The 17446-nt window shown below is 45.2% G+C and overlaps 7 protein-coding genes across 8 annotated transcripts; 3 read left to right on the forward strand and 4 right to left on the reverse strand.

The window, feature by feature from the left end:
• Positions 1-1422: 1422 nt before the first annotated feature.
• LOC131259745 (uncharacterized) lies at positions 1423-2605 on the forward strand. The gene is made up of 2 exons (XM_058261322.1): positions 1423-2275; positions 2344-2605. Exons 1-2 carry the CDS (start codon positions 1483-1485, stop codon positions 2526-2528), a joined length of 978 nt encoding a protein of 325 aa, XP_058117305.1. The 5' UTR covers positions 1423-1482; the 3' UTR covers positions 2529-2605.
• On the reverse strand, positions 2582-5078 carry LOC131259731 (ATP-dependent DNA helicase Q1-like). The gene is made up of 3 exons (XM_058261307.1): positions 4247-5078; positions 3481-4180; positions 2582-3399 (listed from the first exon to the last, which is right to left on the reverse strand). Exons 1-3 carry the CDS (start codon positions 4920-4922, stop codon positions 2592-2594), a joined length of 2184 nt encoding a protein of 727 aa, XP_058117290.1. The 5' UTR covers positions 4923-5078; the 3' UTR covers positions 2582-2591.
• A 655-nt stretch (positions 5079-5733) lies between these two features.
• Positions 5734-7201, forward strand: LOC131259741 (zinc finger protein 331-like). Its single transcript, XM_058261317.1, has 3 exons — positions 5734-5894; positions 5971-6797; positions 6871-7201. Exons 1-3 carry the CDS (start codon positions 5766-5768, stop codon positions 7124-7126), a joined length of 1212 nt encoding a protein of 403 aa, XP_058117300.1. The 5' UTR covers positions 5734-5765; the 3' UTR covers positions 7127-7201.
• Positions 7202-7239: 38 nt separating this feature from the next.
• LOC131259752 (UPF0545 protein C22orf39 homolog) lies at positions 7240-7931 on the reverse strand. Its single transcript, XM_058261329.1, has 2 exons — positions 7769-7931; positions 7240-7705 (listed from the first exon to the last, which is right to left on the reverse strand). Exons 1-2 carry the CDS (start codon positions 7847-7849, stop codon positions 7310-7312), a joined length of 477 nt encoding a protein of 158 aa, XP_058117312.1. The 5' UTR covers positions 7850-7931; the 3' UTR covers positions 7240-7309.
• LOC131259740 (zinc finger protein 37 homolog) lies at positions 7864-9411 on the reverse strand. Its single transcript, XM_058261316.1, has 3 exons — positions 9250-9411; positions 8230-9173; positions 7864-8156 (listed from the first exon to the last, which is right to left on the reverse strand). The coding sequence occupies exons 1-3, from the start codon at positions 9361-9363 to the stop codon at positions 7964-7966; spliced, it is 1251 nt and encodes a 416-aa protein (XP_058117299.1). The 5' UTR covers positions 9364-9411; the 3' UTR covers positions 7864-7963.
• Positions 9412-10049: 638 nt separating this feature from the next.
• Positions 10050-12502, forward strand: LOC131259733 (recQ-mediated genome instability protein 1-like). The gene is made up of 3 exons (XM_058261309.1): positions 10050-10474; positions 10537-10639; positions 10707-12502. Exons 1-3 carry the CDS (start codon positions 10186-10188, stop codon positions 12235-12237), a joined length of 1923 nt encoding a protein of 640 aa, XP_058117292.1. The 5' UTR covers positions 10050-10185; the 3' UTR covers positions 12238-12502.
• On the reverse strand, positions 12308-16705 carry LOC131259744 (dicarboxylate carrier SLC25A8-like). Of its 2 annotated transcripts, none has more exons than XM_058261321.1 (4): positions 16455-16705; positions 14942-15135; positions 13364-13634; positions 12308-13281 (listed from the first exon to the last, which is right to left on the reverse strand). In XM_058261321.1, the coding sequence occupies exons 2-4, from the start codon at positions 15080-15082 to the stop codon at positions 12698-12700; spliced, it is 996 nt and encodes a 331-aa protein (XP_058117304.1). In that variant the 5' UTR covers positions 15083-15135; positions 16455-16705; the 3' UTR covers positions 12308-12697. The 2 variants fall into 2 exon arrangements, with proteins under 2 accessions (XP_058117304.1, XP_058117303.1); XM_058261320.1 differs by lacking the exon at positions 16455-16705 and adding an exon at positions 15857-15989.
• Between the last annotated feature and the right edge of the window lie 741 nt (positions 16706-17446).

Genomic DNA, 17446 nt, shown 5'->3' on the forward strand with positions numbered 1-17446 from the left:
TTATTACTCATCATTGGCCTTTCCATCATTCAGCTGTGGAAGCGGTTCGAATTGCCGTTGCGGCCAGGGGAAGGTAAATAATTGAGCAAATCAAATACAAAGTGCACTGCATGCTATGAACACGATGACATACAGGCCATGATGCACTCGTGTGCGTCATTTAAAAAATGGTTAATTAAAAATAAATCTAATTGGGTGAGAAAATAAGGTTGTACATCCATTGATCGGAGCTTCCACACACCATCTGAGAGCAAATTGTGGGAACATCAATGATAGCGAGGACAATTTGCTTCTGCCTCATTTATAATTCTGAAGCTGCTTATTTCGGGGTGGACTTTTGAACGGTATAATCGATTTCGAGATCTATCGGTGATTGTTGAAGACATTCGTTAACACAATAGAGTATATATCCTCCATTTCCATAATAATATATTACCATGCACTCCACGTGAGAATCAACTATAGATTTAAATTTCGGTCTTTGATGAGAGTGATCCATTTTTATGCATTTTAAAATTCAATTTATATAATGGACTATTTACAATTAATACAAAAAATAGGGGGTCTGCGACAGCCGAGCGGTAGCGCCGGTTAGAAAATCGGCCCATGATCGCCGGGGCTCACCACCTCGACGGCGTGGGTTCGAATCGCAACCGAGACCGGACCCTCTCCTGTACGAGAGGACTGACTATCCACGTACAACAGGGAAACAAGTCTCGTAACCCTTTAACGGGCAGGCATGACCAACAAGGTCGTTACGCCAAGAAGAAGAAGAATTTTTTTTTAATTTTAGAGACTTTGAACTATTCGGTCATTCGTCTCTAAGAAGAAGAAGAAGAAGACTATTTACAATTACATTTCATATGTTAGCTGAATACTTATGGGTCGATTGAATAAATCACAGTGATTGAATCATTCGCTTTGTAGTTTGTTTCAATCTTATTGTGGAATGTTTTCAGTATTATAAAAACATGCAGAACTGAATGTTCTACATCAGTAGATAAACAGTTAAGATTGGAAGTAAATCGTTATTTTGAAATATCGCGCGCCAATTGTTGTACTAAAACCAATGTTGTAATCACGACCAGGTCAGGTCATATAGGATATGTGCTTTTTTAAAAAAACGAAAAAAGCAAAAAAAATCAGCCGGCTGTCAGAGGTCGGTCGCGGGACATTAGGTTGCGAGAAAGGCATTTTATTCTAAAATATATTGCCTTCCATACTAAAACAAGCTTTAAAGTTGCTGTATACAATTCATCTTTGTTTTGTTGTGTTTGTTTTTCAACTAATTCAAACAACACTTTTTGGTATTTACCGAACAAATGAAAACTATCTAGCGCTATGAGCTAACCTCGGCTTTATTGATCTTGGTACATCCTTTAGTAAACATTGTGTTTACAAACACAGAAAAAAGCAAAACCGTTCGACAATTCCACATACAGCTTAGCTTCCGCCGGGGTACAAAGAATCTGAATTTTTTTAATGGCAAACATTCGTGATAATACAACTAAAAAATCCGGACGTCCCGTTGTCAACGTAGCAATACATCCGAACTGTGTAACGCCTCCCGGTAGCATCGGTACCACCTTCGATGGCGAGCACAAATCCATCTTTTTCGACGAAATCTCCCAAATCATGCGGGGCTACGGAGACTGTGAGAAACCGCTGCGCGAATCGGTGATACTGGTGGAAAAGATCGTTCTGCAGCAGCTGCGTGGCATCATGCAGGAAGCCATCGACCACGCAATGTCCCGGCCAAATTCGCCGACCCTTTCGAGACGTGATTTCGAGTACATCATGCGCAAAAATCAGATCCGTGTGGCTCGGCTGCAAAAATACTTCCGCGACATGGCGATGGTGAAAAAGCGCCTCAAGGATATCTGTGGCGGTCGGTACTCCCATTTAAATCTGGGCGGCAGTTCCGAAGCTTCGGATGACGACTCCGACAGGGAAGTGCCGGAGAAGTATGATGAGGAGAAGGTGCGTCGACTGTTTCGCGCGGACCGAATCGCTCAAATTCTTACCGGCAAGCAGTACGATGAGTATAACTTAGCTCGCCGTACCTCGTTCATGCACCGGAACGCTGAAGTATTTAAAGGTAGGATGCGAGCGTGGTTAAACATTCCGGAAGATGTCAACATTACGCAAAGCTGCCTGCTAACGTTGGCTTACTTGGCGCATGAAACCATCGCGGTGCTGGTGGACTTATGTATCCTTACGAGGTTGGATTCAGGCAACAGAAGCGTAGACCCTTACAGCCGTGTTACTTCTTCAGGTACGTAAAGCCATGTCTAACGGTAATAGATATCGTGATCGAGTTTGTCGACTTCTGTTGGATTGCAGGCAAATCTTACAACATGCTTCATGCCTGCCCCGAAGTGACACAAGGCAGAGGAATGGATGGCGTACGGGCAATCACACCCCAGGAAATAAACGAAGCAATGAGAAGGCACCGGCAGATGGCAACGCGGACGTCTGGTCGATATAGAAACGCTCTCAATTTCAAACCCCCTTACCTTGCGATGTAAACGTCGTCTTGTCATTAAATCTAGCGTCAATAAGTACAAAAAGTGTGTTTGATTATAAAACAATTAATCACCGTCTATTTCTATAATTTCTTCTCTTAGCGGAAGTATTATAACATCGTCATCAACCTCCTCAGCCATGTTTGCCTCCTTATCTACATTATTTGCATCAGTTGAAGATATTGTCCTATCATCAACCGTCGCGGGAGGCGCATTCACTTCATCGTTCGCACAACTTGAGGATATACTATCATCAACCGTCGTGGGTGCCGTTTTCGCTCGTTTAGTTGTCTTTGAGGCAGTAGCATTAGTTTTCCCCTTTTTTGCTGAAGGATTTTTTTTGGTTTTACCGGAGGTTTCGGTAGGCAAAGATCGCTTCTTTGTACCATTCGTTTGAGTGGTGCTCGCGGGATTCTTTTCCGACGCCGTCTGTGTGTTCTCTTCATTAATTGGAAGGTCAAAATGCTTACCGAGGCGTACCGTTAAGGAACTACCAACAATGGGCAGCCCCAGTACTAGGTAGCTGAGTGTTGCGTACGGGGTGTACGTAAACGATTCCTTCAGGTGCTGATTAATAACGAGAAAAGCAACAACCTGTTCCGCAATCACGCGTTCGTACGGTGGCGGTGGTTCTGAGAGCCGTAAAAATGTCGGACCCTTATGAAGCCAGGCGTCGACTAGACGCAGTCCCGTTAGTTTCATCTGCTGCAAACTAGCCTTCGAGATAACGCGTTTTAGCTGACCGTAATGGCTCAATATATCGACAGCCGGATGCGGAGCTTGTTCCTTGTTCGTACACCGGTCGCACATGGCCGCACAATCATCGGCTCCCCATACTTCTGAGAAGTAACGGGAGATGATCTTTCTTCTGCAGCTGAAAAACGAATAAAAACGGATGCAGGACATTATTTTAAAGCGAAAAAAACTAGCGAGCAGAATTAAAGTTTATACATACTCGCTAACGTTGATACAGTATTCCACCATTGCGTAGACATTCTGCAGCCCTGTGTGCTCGGAAAACGACATTGTCGATATGCGGAAAATATCCGAAAAGTGATACAACAAGATACACTCCGCCCTATGGCCATCGCGTCCGGCACGACCACTTTCTTGGTAGTAGTTCTCCAGACTCTTGCTCAACGTATGATGTATAACAAATCGCACATCCGACTTGTTAATACCCATTCCAAAAGCAATGGTGGCCACCACCGCCTGTAGGTCATTTTTGTGCCAAAGTTGATGGATTTTCGTACGATCCACAGCCTCCAGAGTAGCATGATATGGGGCGACCTTCAGACCACGATTCTGCAGCTCAGTACTGATGTCCACGGCATCCTTCATCGACAAGGTATAAATAATACCGCTCTTTTGACGGAAGCGGTTCAACAGCAGGTCGGACAGAAACTCATACTGCTCCTGTTTTTCCTGCGGTTTCTCCAAAACGTGATAATAAAGATTGGGCCGATTGAACGTCGCTACAAACACCAGCGCTTCTGGGATATTTAACATTTTCTGCACGTCGGTGATTACTTTCGTTGTGGCCGTAGCGGTCACACCGACCAACGGTGCCTTTGGAAACATTTCCTTTAGCACGCCCAGGAATTTGTAATCCGGTCGAAAATCGTGGCCCCACTGCGAGCAACAATGTACTTCATCTGGAAGATATTAAAACAGATTTTCGTAGTATCCAATAGTTACAAAACGGGGTGAGATAAATTTACCAATTGCGAAGCGATCTAGATGGCCATGGTCGTAGCACTTTTGCAACGCCGTCATGAATCGTTTACTTTTGGCCATTCGTTCGGGAGTAATGTACAGTAGCTTCAAGCTGGGTTTTTGTTTAACACTAGAAAGTATCTTGTGTATCTCGTTGATATCTGCTTTCTCGGATGAACTGGAAAGCATCCTTGCTTCGATGCCCAGTTTCTGCAACGACCATACTTGATCCTCCATTAACGAAATCAATGGGGATATCACTACCGTTACCCCCTCACTAATGACTGCCGGAAGTTGGAAGCACAAGCTCTTTCCTCCACCGGTAGGCGCAAGCAGCAGCACATCGTTTCCAGACATCAAGGCATTGATCGTTTGTAGCTGCTGTGGACGAAACACGCTCAGGCCAAATACCTCCTTCAGCGTTTCTCGGGCATTCGCGGACCATGCGTAGCTCTCGTCGTCCCAGCCTCGTTCCGTCTGCTGGTTTGTCCGGCGTTGTGTACGAACAGTCTGTATCGTATCTTTCCACTTCAGTAGCTGAGCCTTCTGTGCCTTTAGGCGTGCTATTTTTTGCTCGATAACCTCGAGCTTTTGATTAATTTGAAAATCGTGCGTGTTCAATTCGTCGTCCGTGAACGACTTGAATGTTTCGTCCAACCGGTCCTCGGTGTTCTCTCCCATCCTTGCAGCAAGCACGTTGTTGAAGTCTAACTAAAATGTCTTCCCGTTTGCATTTCCCCAGCACGTGGAGCAACAAGCGTACACTTAACACTCAATTTCAATAAAATATACAAATAGAATTGCGCGGACGACTAAAACAAACTACACTTTTCTGTACACGAACAAACCCCGGAATAAGGTTTGTTTTGACATTTTAATCGCGCGGTTTTGAGCACATGGAACTGGCCAAGGTTTCTAGAACGAAGAAAAACATGTTTCTGTGATGATGGATTTGGTTAAAAAAAGGATTCAGAGAAATATTTAAGCCATTCGAAGCCAATTCTATGGTAACCAATTACGATTACAACAACCACAAACTTTCTTCAGCTTTTTTAAATAAAAATCACGAAGATTAGAATTGTAAAACAAATGTACGAAAACAGGCAAAAATTGTACTAAACGATGCTGTCAGTCTGTCACTTGAACTAGTGGTGGGAAAATCGATATTTTACTGGATCTCGGATTCCCAATTCTGACCTGGGGATCAAATATCCAAATCTGAAACTTCATCAAATCACTACTGATCACTCGCTTTTACTACTCATTTACTTTCTTACTTATGTGGCGCAACACTCTGACGAAACTCTTTCAGAAATCGCCATGAGCGCTCGCTAAACTGGTCCAATTCCTTATCCGGGGGCAAGTCTACGATCTTCCGAATCCCAATCCTACCAACACTATCTTCAAAACATCAACATAAAAATGTCAACAAACTCCGTGGTAAATAAATCCATTCATTTTTCAATAGCCCAGCAGGTCTGGTGAAAACAAACTTCGTTTAAATGCTTCTTTACACTAGAAGCAATGGCCTTCATCGAACGTATTTGTCGCCTTTGCTTGGCGGAGGCACCTGCAAGTGATTTTAGTGCAATGATTCCTTTGAATGGTAATAGTGAAACATTGAATATAATTCGCACGGTTACCTCCGTGGAGGTAAGTAGGACGGTTCTGCAATTGTTCATTGCCCCTCGCTTTAAGCACTGTTATGTTGGATGTTTTTGTTTACCAGGTGCTGCTCGACCGTGAAAGCATGTATTTTATGTGCTCGGATTGCAATAGATCGTTGCAAACCTGCTACGACTTTCGTGAACGATGTATCGTAAACGATACCATTTTTAGACGGAAATTTACTTTGCTAAAAAGTGATCCTGGTGATGCTGGTGCTACCGTTCCCATCGACAACGTTGAACAAAACAAAGACTCAACAGATGTTGGAAACACCAAAACCGAAGATGCAGAACTTGAAGAAACATACATCGAGGAAAACTACATTGAGGAATGCCTAGTAGACGATGTGGAGGAGGAAGACGTTAAACCCATGTACGCTCCTCCTCCGGAGGTTTCGCATTATCAATCAAGTGACAGCGAATCGTCTTCACCCAAGGCGAAGAAAAAGGTGCAGAAAAAACGCGGTCGGAAGGTGAAATCGGCAACGGATAAATCGAACAACAAACTACCGTGCTCTCAGTGTGGTAAAATGATTGCTCGGAACAACATCAATCAACATATGCTAACACACGACCCCGACCGGCCCAAAGTATTCTGTGCGTACTGTGGTAAGGCATTTAAGGATCCCAGAAGAATGCAGCTGCACGTTAACAGTAATCACACATTGGAGAAAAAATATCCATGCGATATTTGCGGTAAAGTGTATCTTCGTCCAACCTCACTGAAGGACCATAAGGCAACAAAACATACCGCCGATAAGCGGTACGAATGCACAGAATGTGGCACGGCGTTCACGAGCTGGGCACAGCGGTGGCATCATTTTAAAAAAGAGCACACGACAGCTAAGCCCTATGCGTGCACTTATTGTGACTGGGCGTTTAAATTTAAGTATGTTAGATATTGTCCAAAGGATATTTGTCTATAGATTAATGCAATCAGTTTGGTTTTCTGGTTCTTACAGGGGAGATCTCACTCTGCACATCCGGAAACACACTGGAGAGAAGCCGTTCAAATGCGACATCTGTGGCAAAGCGTTCAACAAGAGCTACAACGTTGTTATTCACAAGAAATCACACAGAAATGTATTATCAGCCGAGCCCGGGTTAAAACAGGAGGGAGTAAATAGTTTACCCGCTGAACCCGTGGTACAATCGGAAGGAGTTGGTTGTAACATAGCCTTGTCATTTGGGCAAAGTGAAATGCAGAAACTAGTTTAATTTTACATCATTAGATTAAGATCATACAGTTTCTTTTATACTACCTAATAAAATGTGCTTATTAGATCAAGACAACGTGAACGTTTCAGATCCCTTGCTTCAATATGTCCATCTAACGATTGTTTCACTAACATTTTTTATGTTATTTATTATGCCAGGAAGTTTTTATTATTGCACTAAAGGTCACATTATCGAACAGGAAGAGCTCTCGGTATCTGGTCCCTGTACTCCGCCACGCAGTTCCTTGGCTTTTGATCCCAGAAACGAGTTTTCATACTCCTTCTGCATGTGTTCCGGCAATGGTTTGGACCAATCTTCGGGTGGGGAGCTTCGCTTAGTCCACACGTTATTGCTGTAGTGGGCTCGCATCCTTTCCTCGCGCCGGTTCTTCTCACTGTGTATCAGCTCGAGGGCGCTTTTGGTGTCGGTGGCATTCTTTTCGAAACGTACGCAATTATCAAAATCTCGCTTCCACTGATTGCAGTCAATCGATTCGCCGTGGATAAAATACTGATGAAAACGTGCTTTGATGCTGGTGCAGTCCTCGTACTCCTCGTTATATAAGTAACATGGTCGAATCTACGGTGGATTGAAACTTCCTGTAAGCCGTTGTTTAATGAATGAATATTGCACTTTACGCACCGACCAAAGATGTTTCAACACTTCCTCCTCTTCAGGAGTTTTCGGTTTAATAATCGTAGCAGCCTCATAAATGGTACTCATGTTTAATTTTTAATAACAAGAGCAGCCCGTTTGGCGCACATTTGTTTACCTCCCCCCCGTGACAGATTCTAGCGAAACGTTTACATCATTCGGATTGAGTTTACGTGCTGTTGTTTACGTTTTTATTTGCTCTTTGCCCTCAACAGAATCATGTTCTGTATTCACTTTCCTGTTTTTCAGCGCTTGATTTGCATGTGATTTTTTGTGAATTACAACGTTGTAGCTTTTGTTGAATTTCTTTCCGCAAATATCACAAGCGAAAGGTTTTTCACCAGTGTGCGTCCGAGTGTGCAGTGTTAAATCGCTTCTGAAAATGTAGATCAAACGTTAATGTTCTGATAAATCTCTGTTGGTCAAAACATAATGAATTGATTATATACCTGAATTTAAAAGCCTTTTCACAAAACTGGCAAGCATGAGGCCTTTCTTCGGTATGCTTCGCCTTGTGATGGTAGCGCATTTGGCTGTACGTGGAAAATTTCAGACCACATTCTTTGCATTCATACCGCATTTGTACGGAATGCTTCGAACGCGTATGCACTCGCAGTGAAGTGGAGCAAAGATACACTTTATTACACTCCGTACATTCATATTTCTTTTCAAATGTGTGGTGTGTGTTGATGTGCACCTTCAAAAGCACCGGATTTCTGTAGAGCTTGCCACAGTACGAACAATTCATTACAGGCACTTCATCGGGATTGTGTGTCGCCAAGTGTCTCAGGATATTCCGACGTACGATCAATTTGCCACATTCTGTACACGGCAGGTACCGGTCTTTGGTGCATGGTATCCGCTCTCTCTTTTTTTTGATCGCGTTTTTGCTAGCATCGGATCGGGTTGTCCTGCGGTTGTTTGCTATTGTTTTCTTTTTACGCTGTTGTACAGGTTTCCTCTTCGTTGCCTTAGCTGTGAGATTAACTTCATCCTTCGTCGGTTTCTTGCTAGTATCGGCTTTAGTGGTCCTACGATTGTTTCCTCTTGTTTTCTGTTTGATCTTTTGCACAGAAATCTTCTTCACTGCACTCGATTTAGGTTTGGAAATCTTCCTCGGTTTGATCGAATTATTTTCCTCTTCCATTAAGCTAACTTGATCCTCTTCGAGAAACACCGCATGTTCCATGTCGTTTTCTGAGAGGATTTCTATTTTCATTAGTTCCACATGGCTACTGCAGACGATGTCTTTCCGTTGCAACGTTTCTGCTTGTACCGTTTGGTGGAATATGATATCATTTGCCAAGCAGGACTCACGGAATAGATGGAATTTCACTAGCAGCTTCTCACATTCTTCACATAGATAAACGGATTCAATCGGGAACTCCAGTACCTAGACAAACAATAAAAAAAACACATTAGTTGTAAATTTCTTTCGAACCAACATGTTACTGCACCAGCAAACATACCTGTAGTGAAGTGAGTGTAAATATTGTTTCGATGAGGCTATTGGCAGCGGTATGTTCTGTGAGACTATTCTCATCTTCCTTTAAGCATAATCGGCACACTTTCCAAATCGTCATGCTAAAGGACGGTTGTTTAATGTAATCGTAAATCTTTTCCTTGAACTAGAAGCGCATCGCATCGATGTTTACCGCACGGGAATTGTTTGCATTTCTGTTTAGCTTTCTGATGAATGTCAAATTTGACAACACGATTACGCGCTTTTTATCGCTACTGTCATGCTTACACAAATCCAAACAACGTTGTACGTTGCCGCCAGTTCTAGTTCGGCGTCGCATCAGAGCGGATGGTTAGCAGTGCACGAGGTTCCTGAAAGGGTTAGCTGAAAAGTAAGGTTATCTTAGGCACGGCCGCGTGGTGTCGCCGAGCTGGAGCTCAAGTCAGAGAAATCCTAGCCGACGCACATCTCGTGCTGTTTGAGTAATCAAGCGGATCACGAGTTTCGTGCGATCTGACAAACGGAAGGAAATATTCCTTTCGTTACGGCGGGTGAACAGCCGCATTTTGACTGCGCACTAGCGTGGCTGGCTAGCAGTGCTCCTGGCCGCATGGTGGCAGTCAAAAGGCGACGCCTACAGAAAATCGAAAACCACAGAAAACCAGGACATATGGCCTTTAGTTGCCAGTCCTAAAACAATAGAGGTCTATGTCTCCAGGTTAGCTTGCGAAGGCCCAGGAAGCTGGATTCAATAGCCGTACTGGAGTAAATCCTCGCCGAATTGAAGAAGAAGAAGAAGAAGTACGTTGCCGCCAACACCGGCGAACGAATGGTGCGAAAAAGTGGCGTTTAAATTTGTGTATCCATACCTAGAGATATTTTAAAGTGTTCTGAAAATGTGCATGCAAGCTTCGCGATCCAATCGTTAGATTCAAGCTAGAAAATGATTCAAAACGAAAGCAACCGTGCACAGCAAACGAAGCAGCGATTCGTTCGCGAGTACAACATCAAGGTGCTTGACGAGTGGCTGTCCGGATGCGTGTCGTTCTGTTTGCAGGAAAATCCGAAAATATCCAACGAAAGCCTTTTCCAGTTCGCCTTCAGTCAATGGCTGCTGGCAGATCTGAACGAGGTTGGTGTAGGTGCGTTTGCGCCTGGATTAGAGGAGACAATAGACTCCCATATGCTGACCGGGACGTTTCCTGTCCAGATGCAATATTTACTAGACATCTGTAAGTGCCTAAACACGCAAACACGCATGGAGTGTACTAACTTTTTTTTTCTATCATTTAAGCTGAACCTGCCTACGAGCAGTGGAGGAACTTGTACGACAAAAAGCTCGATGAGGCGGAGGATGAAGTACAAATGAGAAGGAGTCAAGCGCCCCAAACAAAAAAGTGTGTTAAACGACCATAGATGTTAACTCCTTTCTTGATGATTTGATTTCCATTCTCTCTGTCCTAGGCGTCGTATGCTAAAACTTGAGCTTACCGATGGAAAACAAACAGCCATAGCTATGGAGCACACGGCTATCCGGTGCCTGAACACAAAGCTAGCCCCTGGCGTGAAGCTCCTTCTCTCCGGGCCGATACGTTGCGTTAACAGGGTGCTATTTTTGGAGTCGAAAAACTTGCGCGTCCTTGGTGGGGAAGTCGATATTTTACTGATAAGCAATGCGTACGAAAATGTGCTACTGCGAGCGCTAAATAAGCCAGCCAACCCGAACCCCAAGATCGACTATGAAGAGCCGGAGGTTGTTGAGAACAAACACCGTCCAAACCATACCAACATTCAGCCGGTTCCGATGGAAAACTATCGTGTTGTTGGGCACGACGAACGGAAGAATGTGGTAAACAAAACGCCCCCGTTGGTGGTGGATGACGTGGACGATGATTCGCTGCTCATGGGCATTGATTTGGATGCGGTCGAAGCTAGCCAGTCGCGGGTCGCTCCGGTTAGCAAACCGGAACAAGTCGCTTCTATAAGTACGCTGATGGATGACGACGAATTGGATGATATCGTACAGCAAGTCGAGGTGCCGGACGATCCCGAGGTTATGGATCAGCAGGTGTCCTCAACGAAACATTCCCAACCGTCCCCGAAGCCCCGTGTAACCGGTTTCGTAAAGCCAACGTTTGATGAACCGTTGGACGACGATTTCGACCTGATGAATTCGTTGGAAAATCAAATTCAAAGCGAATTTCATGGCTTTCAATCAGAACCACCAGCGGTGCAGCTGGCCCCTCCAATGGCGAAGAAAAGTCGGGTTCTAGATGACAAGTTTGTCACACCGTTGCAGTCGGCCAGGAAAACCCCTGCAGCTCCGCAACCTCCTAGCAGTTCCTTCCAATCCAATATGAATCACCATAAGAACCCCGTATCACCTCAGCCATCCTCGAGCAAGATGTTCCATCGGTTCAGTGCGTCATCACTTTTTGAAGACAGCATGGACTACGCGGAAGCGGAGGAACCCTCCCTTGCAACCGCAAACATTACTTCGCCAAACTATACATTCCGCATTGATGGCACAAATTTGGCCACGCTCGATCAGATTGCCTCCCTTTCAGAGGATAAGCTAGGTGGTGCCTCGTTCGTTGTGTACTGCGAGGTTAGTGCCGTAACCGACCAGCCACGTATACGTAAGGAACGTTGGCACCTTACGATCGTACTGACGGATCAATCGGAGCAGCATCTTTCAGTCCGGTTGCACAACGACGTGATAGCGAAACTGGTCCGGCATGACGCAGGGGAACTGATGCGGAAGCATAAAACTGATCGCGAGGGCGTGATGAAGTTACTCGATACTATTCTGGTCGAGTTCAAAGAGCTGCTGCAGGAAATTAAGTGCTTCTGGCGTGTGGTGTACCCTTCAAAAACTGGCGATTCGGAGCTTCCCGTGGTGATGGAGTCGTACGAAATGAACGACGAACGAGGGTCCATATTGTTGGACAAGATTATCAAGGAAAACTGTAGCCAGCTAAGGAAAATGCTATGAAAAGTGCCGGTCATCGTGTGCTGTTCGAATGATGAAATGAAAACGAAATGAAATGAGTCGATTCACCCGATTACCTTAAAATAAGAAATTATTGTCCATTTTTATTCACTTTTAAAAATTAAGGCACGATAACAGTTTTCATTCGGACGATTACAAACATACTTATTATCACATTCGTACTGCATAAGCATATAGAAACATGGAAAAACGATTTAAAAAAAAACGGGTCAAAGACAGCGTTGTCCATGCAACCGTCACCGGGCGATTGGCAATGAGCCTAAACTTTGTCCGTTTCCTAGCGCAGTCCAACCGCGTCATACAAAAGGGACATCCATGTTTTTGTTTGTGTCTAGTAGTTAAAAACATTTCGTTACGCTAGAGGTACAATCTCGGATTGTGTCTGTGAGTGGGTTTTGCTAGGGTGCGGTAAAGGAAAGGCAAGGTGAAGCTTGCCTTCTATTTAGCTTCGGTTGAATACCACCAGCTTCAGCTGTTCGTACGATATCCACATCACCACGTTCCAGGAAACGAGGCGGGCGAAGGATGGTACAAAGCCCTTGTAGAATGCGTTCATGCCCTCTTTCGCACCCATCCGGATGGCACAATCGATAGCGCCCCGATATTGACCGCGGGGTGAGTTCATGTAGCGCGTCTTCACCACATCTACCGGCGATGCGACGATCGTAGCGGCCAAACCGGCCACGACGGCGGCCGAAAAGTGCAACCGTATGTCGTTTGGCATGTGCGTGTACAGCAGCAGGCAGTCTTTGACCACATCGTAGCACACGATCTCGGCCACGTTGACGATCGCGTTTCGACCCACGTTCGGCATTGCACCCTTCCACAGACCGCGTACGCCTTCCTCCCGGCCGATGGTGCGATAGGCTTCCAGCGTCGATGCGTACCGGCGACCGGTGGACGATCGGGTTGCTGCCTGGAAGCGCACCTTCACTACATCCGTTGGCTGTGCGATCATGACCGCCGCGCCGCCCGTCGTTAGACCGGCTAAGATTCGTGTTCCTATTTGAAGACCAGCTTCATTTTCTGTCAACAAGAACAGGTATGTGTACGTTCATATTAATGCTTACTTTACCAGGCAACCAACTAATTAGTTGGACACACCCACCTTTAAGCAGGGAACCGTAGAACGTTTTCACCGTATCGTACAGTCCGAGGCGGATAGAGCAGAAGCATAGCTGCCGCTGCAGACCGGCCGAAAGGCCATTGTACAGCGTCCGGAAACCTTCCTGGCGGGTGATAGTGGTGATCGTGCCGACCAGACCACGGTATTGCACGTGCTGTGTAGCTGGGAGGGGCGTAGGGTTTAGCTTGAACGATGCCGTTGTGTTGACGGCCGGTGTCATGGCAACCGTTCGGACGGGCTGTTCGCCTTGAATCTGAAAACAGATGAAAGTGTCATTATAAGCACGCTACCGGAAGAACCATATGCACCACCTGCTCGTGCTAACGTTAGTTGGATTTTATATTTTCTGTTTGTTAATGTTTGCTCATACATTTATTCCTGGTCGAAGGCAAATCGATAAGAAATTCCTGCACCACATTGTTTTGAAAGGGTAAATTTGTACAACCTTGGCAGTAAGCAATTATTAGAAAGGAAAGTTTGATCAGTTTGCGGTTCTTTTCCCCTGCAAACTGCTGCTACACAGGGTCTTTGTCTCGGTGACAACACAAACCCAAAAACCAACGGCTTCCCCCTGATTCACACAACGTCTTCAAACAAAGGCGACACAACACAACACGTTGACATAATGTGCTACCCTGACCTCCAATGGGAGATCGTAGGTTCACATACATTTTCCTCCTGTTGTTGGAGTTTTATAAATTTAAAAAAAGTAACGGCATAAGGCGTATTTTTCTTCGAGAAACCGTTGTCTTTGAAACCTCAGCCCGTCCGTTGGATGTTATGTAATCCATTTGTGCGTCTCCAATTTGCTAGGCGAAGGACAGATACCTTACACCGTATCCGGAGTGCAAAGTCCTCGGATCTCTGTGGCTGCCCTACTTCCTACTGCTGCCGATGATGTTGACGATGCGTCCATCAGCGCTAAACGGAGCCCTTCTCCGGCATCGGGGTAGACAAACAAAAAAATACCTAGCCAGTGTGAACTTTGTACCGGCTAACCGGTCACAAGTTTCCTCGACGCTGCCGTGCGTTGGTCGTTCTCTTCGAGGGCAGCTCACGACGCGACTCGTTGTGATCGTTCACTCCGTTCAGCGAACCGTAAAAGCCGTCCGCACGACTCCGAACTGTAACGGATGCGGATGAAGCGGCTAGGAGTAGGATGATCGTTCACCACCTTCGCTACAATCGATCGAATATGCTGGTGCACACTGGTTTGGCGTTTGTTTTTCTCCCTATGCATGCGGTTTTGGTTCTGTTTTCGGTTTCGTTGGAGCGAGTGCGAAATAGGAAGCTCGTCAAAAGATCGCTGGAGGTAAATACTACCACGAAGCATGCGTTGGTGTTCCCTTGGTAACCTTGGCATTTTTTTTTCGCTGGCTGCTCATGAGCAGAGCACGTCATTTTGTTATGTGTGCCCTGATTCGGCAATTCAAATTTTTTATTCGCTTAAGGATCGATTAATAATCCTAAATTTCACGTTTCAAGTATATGAACTTCCCATTTGACTTTGAAATCCCAGTGGTGTAATAAACTTGTGCTGTTTTCCCCCATAACTCTCACCTGTAGCCGCACTTTAGCTGTGTCCAGTGGGAAGGTAATGAAGTCGGCAAAGCAGGCCGCCGTACCGGCCGTCAACAGCTTTACCGGCACCGACGCCGTCAGCTCCGTCGTCTTTTCCGAAGTGCGTCTTTGAAAGCTCATGTTGTTGTATTTTTCGTCTGTTGTGCGGATGGTTTTGTTCAACAGTAAATATCCTGCCGAAAACGAAGGGAAACAAAAATAGAAATATTATTTACACTGCTTTAGTATCCAGTTTCGGTTAATCTGGTACTCGTAGGTTATTTGCCATTGTCATTTGTTTGTCTGCTTGACACCGGGATGATAAAATCTTTTGATTGAGAAGGTGTCATAGTTTTTACCCCGTCCGCCAGACAAGCATCGGACCGATGAAACAGATGGTTAAGCCCCTGCGAAAACCGCTCCATGCCCTCGCGCCGATGTCTACTCCTCGAGAGGTGACGAAAACAAAAATAGCCTTGACAACAGAAATTAGAAAACAAGCCAATCGGCGCTTAAACTCGGCGATATCGCATCGTTCGCCATCACCATCACCATCATCGTCATCAATCTGCCCTTCCACGGGTCGGTTCGCTCGCTGTGGTCAGCTGATAAAAACCGGTGTATATATTGGCACTGATGTTGGCCGGTGGGGGCTCGTCCGAATGTCCGTCGGGCAATAGGCGTGTTTGTTTCGTGTGACGAATGCTTACGGCTCTCGCACTGCCAAACTTGTTTTATTTTTTCGTTGTTGGTCAAATTTACATCATCCGATTGACGCCATTGTTGTTCGACGCAGGAATGGGTTCCAGCTCGATCGGCCTAGCTTTTAGATCCGCATCACATTCTAACTTCCTGAACCTCGGATAACTGATTGTTGGTTGGTCAGGCGTGAATGTTTTCTAGTTTGAAACTTACCACGGATCCAGTTTAGCGATTAAGTTACGATCCGGAAAGCAACCGAAAAAAGCAGTGCAAGACTTCTGAAGTTCGAAATCGTTCGTTTGTGGACCTGTTGCACGATCCACAGGTAAATTGTCTACTATGGAGAAATGGTCTTTTCGGGTACCATGGTAACGAACGATCTTTAGAAATTTTCATTCAACATTCCTGTTGGTTTATGATCATCGATCTAGGACTACACAGGACTGAAGTTAATGTGAATATGACATTTTTAACTTTCAACTAAAACGTGTAAAGTACACTGTTTTAAGGATACTTCAAAATTAACGTTGATCTTTTCTTTTACCTATTGACGTTATCTCAACATTTGTAGAAACTTTTAATTGATTTTTCGTAAATGAATAGTGAAAGGACAAATCACATTCAACATTTAAATCATGTTATCGTAGGTCCACTAAGACGCAAAACTCAATATATCAACGTCGGGTTCCTTCGAACACCTTTCTATCCTCCGTGCAACACAAAATGTGGACAAATAAACTCCGCATGACACAACGGACAGGTTACCGGTATAGGTTTGGACAAATTTTCGAAAGCCATTACAGAAACTTACACAATATGGTCGGGGGCGTGTACGTGCAACTCTTAGCAGCAATTGAGGCACTTTTTCGATGGTGGATCTTTGAAACAAAAAATGTCAATGCTTGCACGGTATGATCACTTGGTTTTACCGTTGGTTCACAAATTAAACTTTTTTTTTCCCCGAACACTAATCCTGCTTCTTCATTCACTTCCTTCCGATCGAGTGTGTGAAGCAACGGCACAGAGACTTTTTAAATATCCACTCCACCAACACGCACTCCAGCAGAAACAGTATCCTTTAAGGATCACTCACTCGAAAGGCTCGGTTTATTTGGCGCACGGATGCCCGGCGCTAGAGCCAGCGTATGCTGGAGCTTCCAAAATGACACAGTGAAGCCTGAACCACGCAACGGCCCCATATAAATAGGCTCGAGCTGAATGCGTTCGACCCGCGAAACCATCGCACGACCACCAATCTTCAACATTGCGCGCTGGCCAACCAATACCGCGGCCGAGGATCGTCTACCGACAGAAAGCGAACCACATCGCCGATGGTGGTGGAAGTGACCATTCATTTAACGTACCATGAACTCGGAAACGCGGACTTCGGTCCACGAGATTTGTTGTCCCCGTTACCAGGGAGGGGTTGGAACGTAAGGGGTAGATAGGGCGCGGGACACAGATCACCCTATACCCGAGAGTCATCTTGTGGTTAACTGTTGCTATCTTACCAGACTGACACCAATCGATCGATAAGACGTCAACGGCTATCTTGTGCCAAGGGGCGCGCGTGCCCACAACCGTTTGGAAATTTTCGTAGTAAACCAGCGGCAAAGGCGACGAAAGTGCGAACACGAGCCACATAGCCGACAATTAGCCAAAATATTGACACTGACATCAATCGCACCTATTATCGGGGCTGATAAAATGATGCTGCGAAAAGTAAGAAAAAGTGATTCATGGTACGTCGTATGTGCCGGGAAGCTTTTGGTATGGATAGGACGAGATACGCTTGACAACCGA

The sequence above is a fragment of the Anopheles coustani genome, chromosome 3 (assembly GCF_943734705.1).
Source record: "Anopheles coustani chromosome 3, idAnoCousDA_361_x.2, whole genome shotgun sequence".
NCBI classification, from domain to species: domain Eukaryota; kingdom Metazoa; phylum Arthropoda; class Insecta; order Diptera; family Culicidae; genus Anopheles; species Anopheles coustani.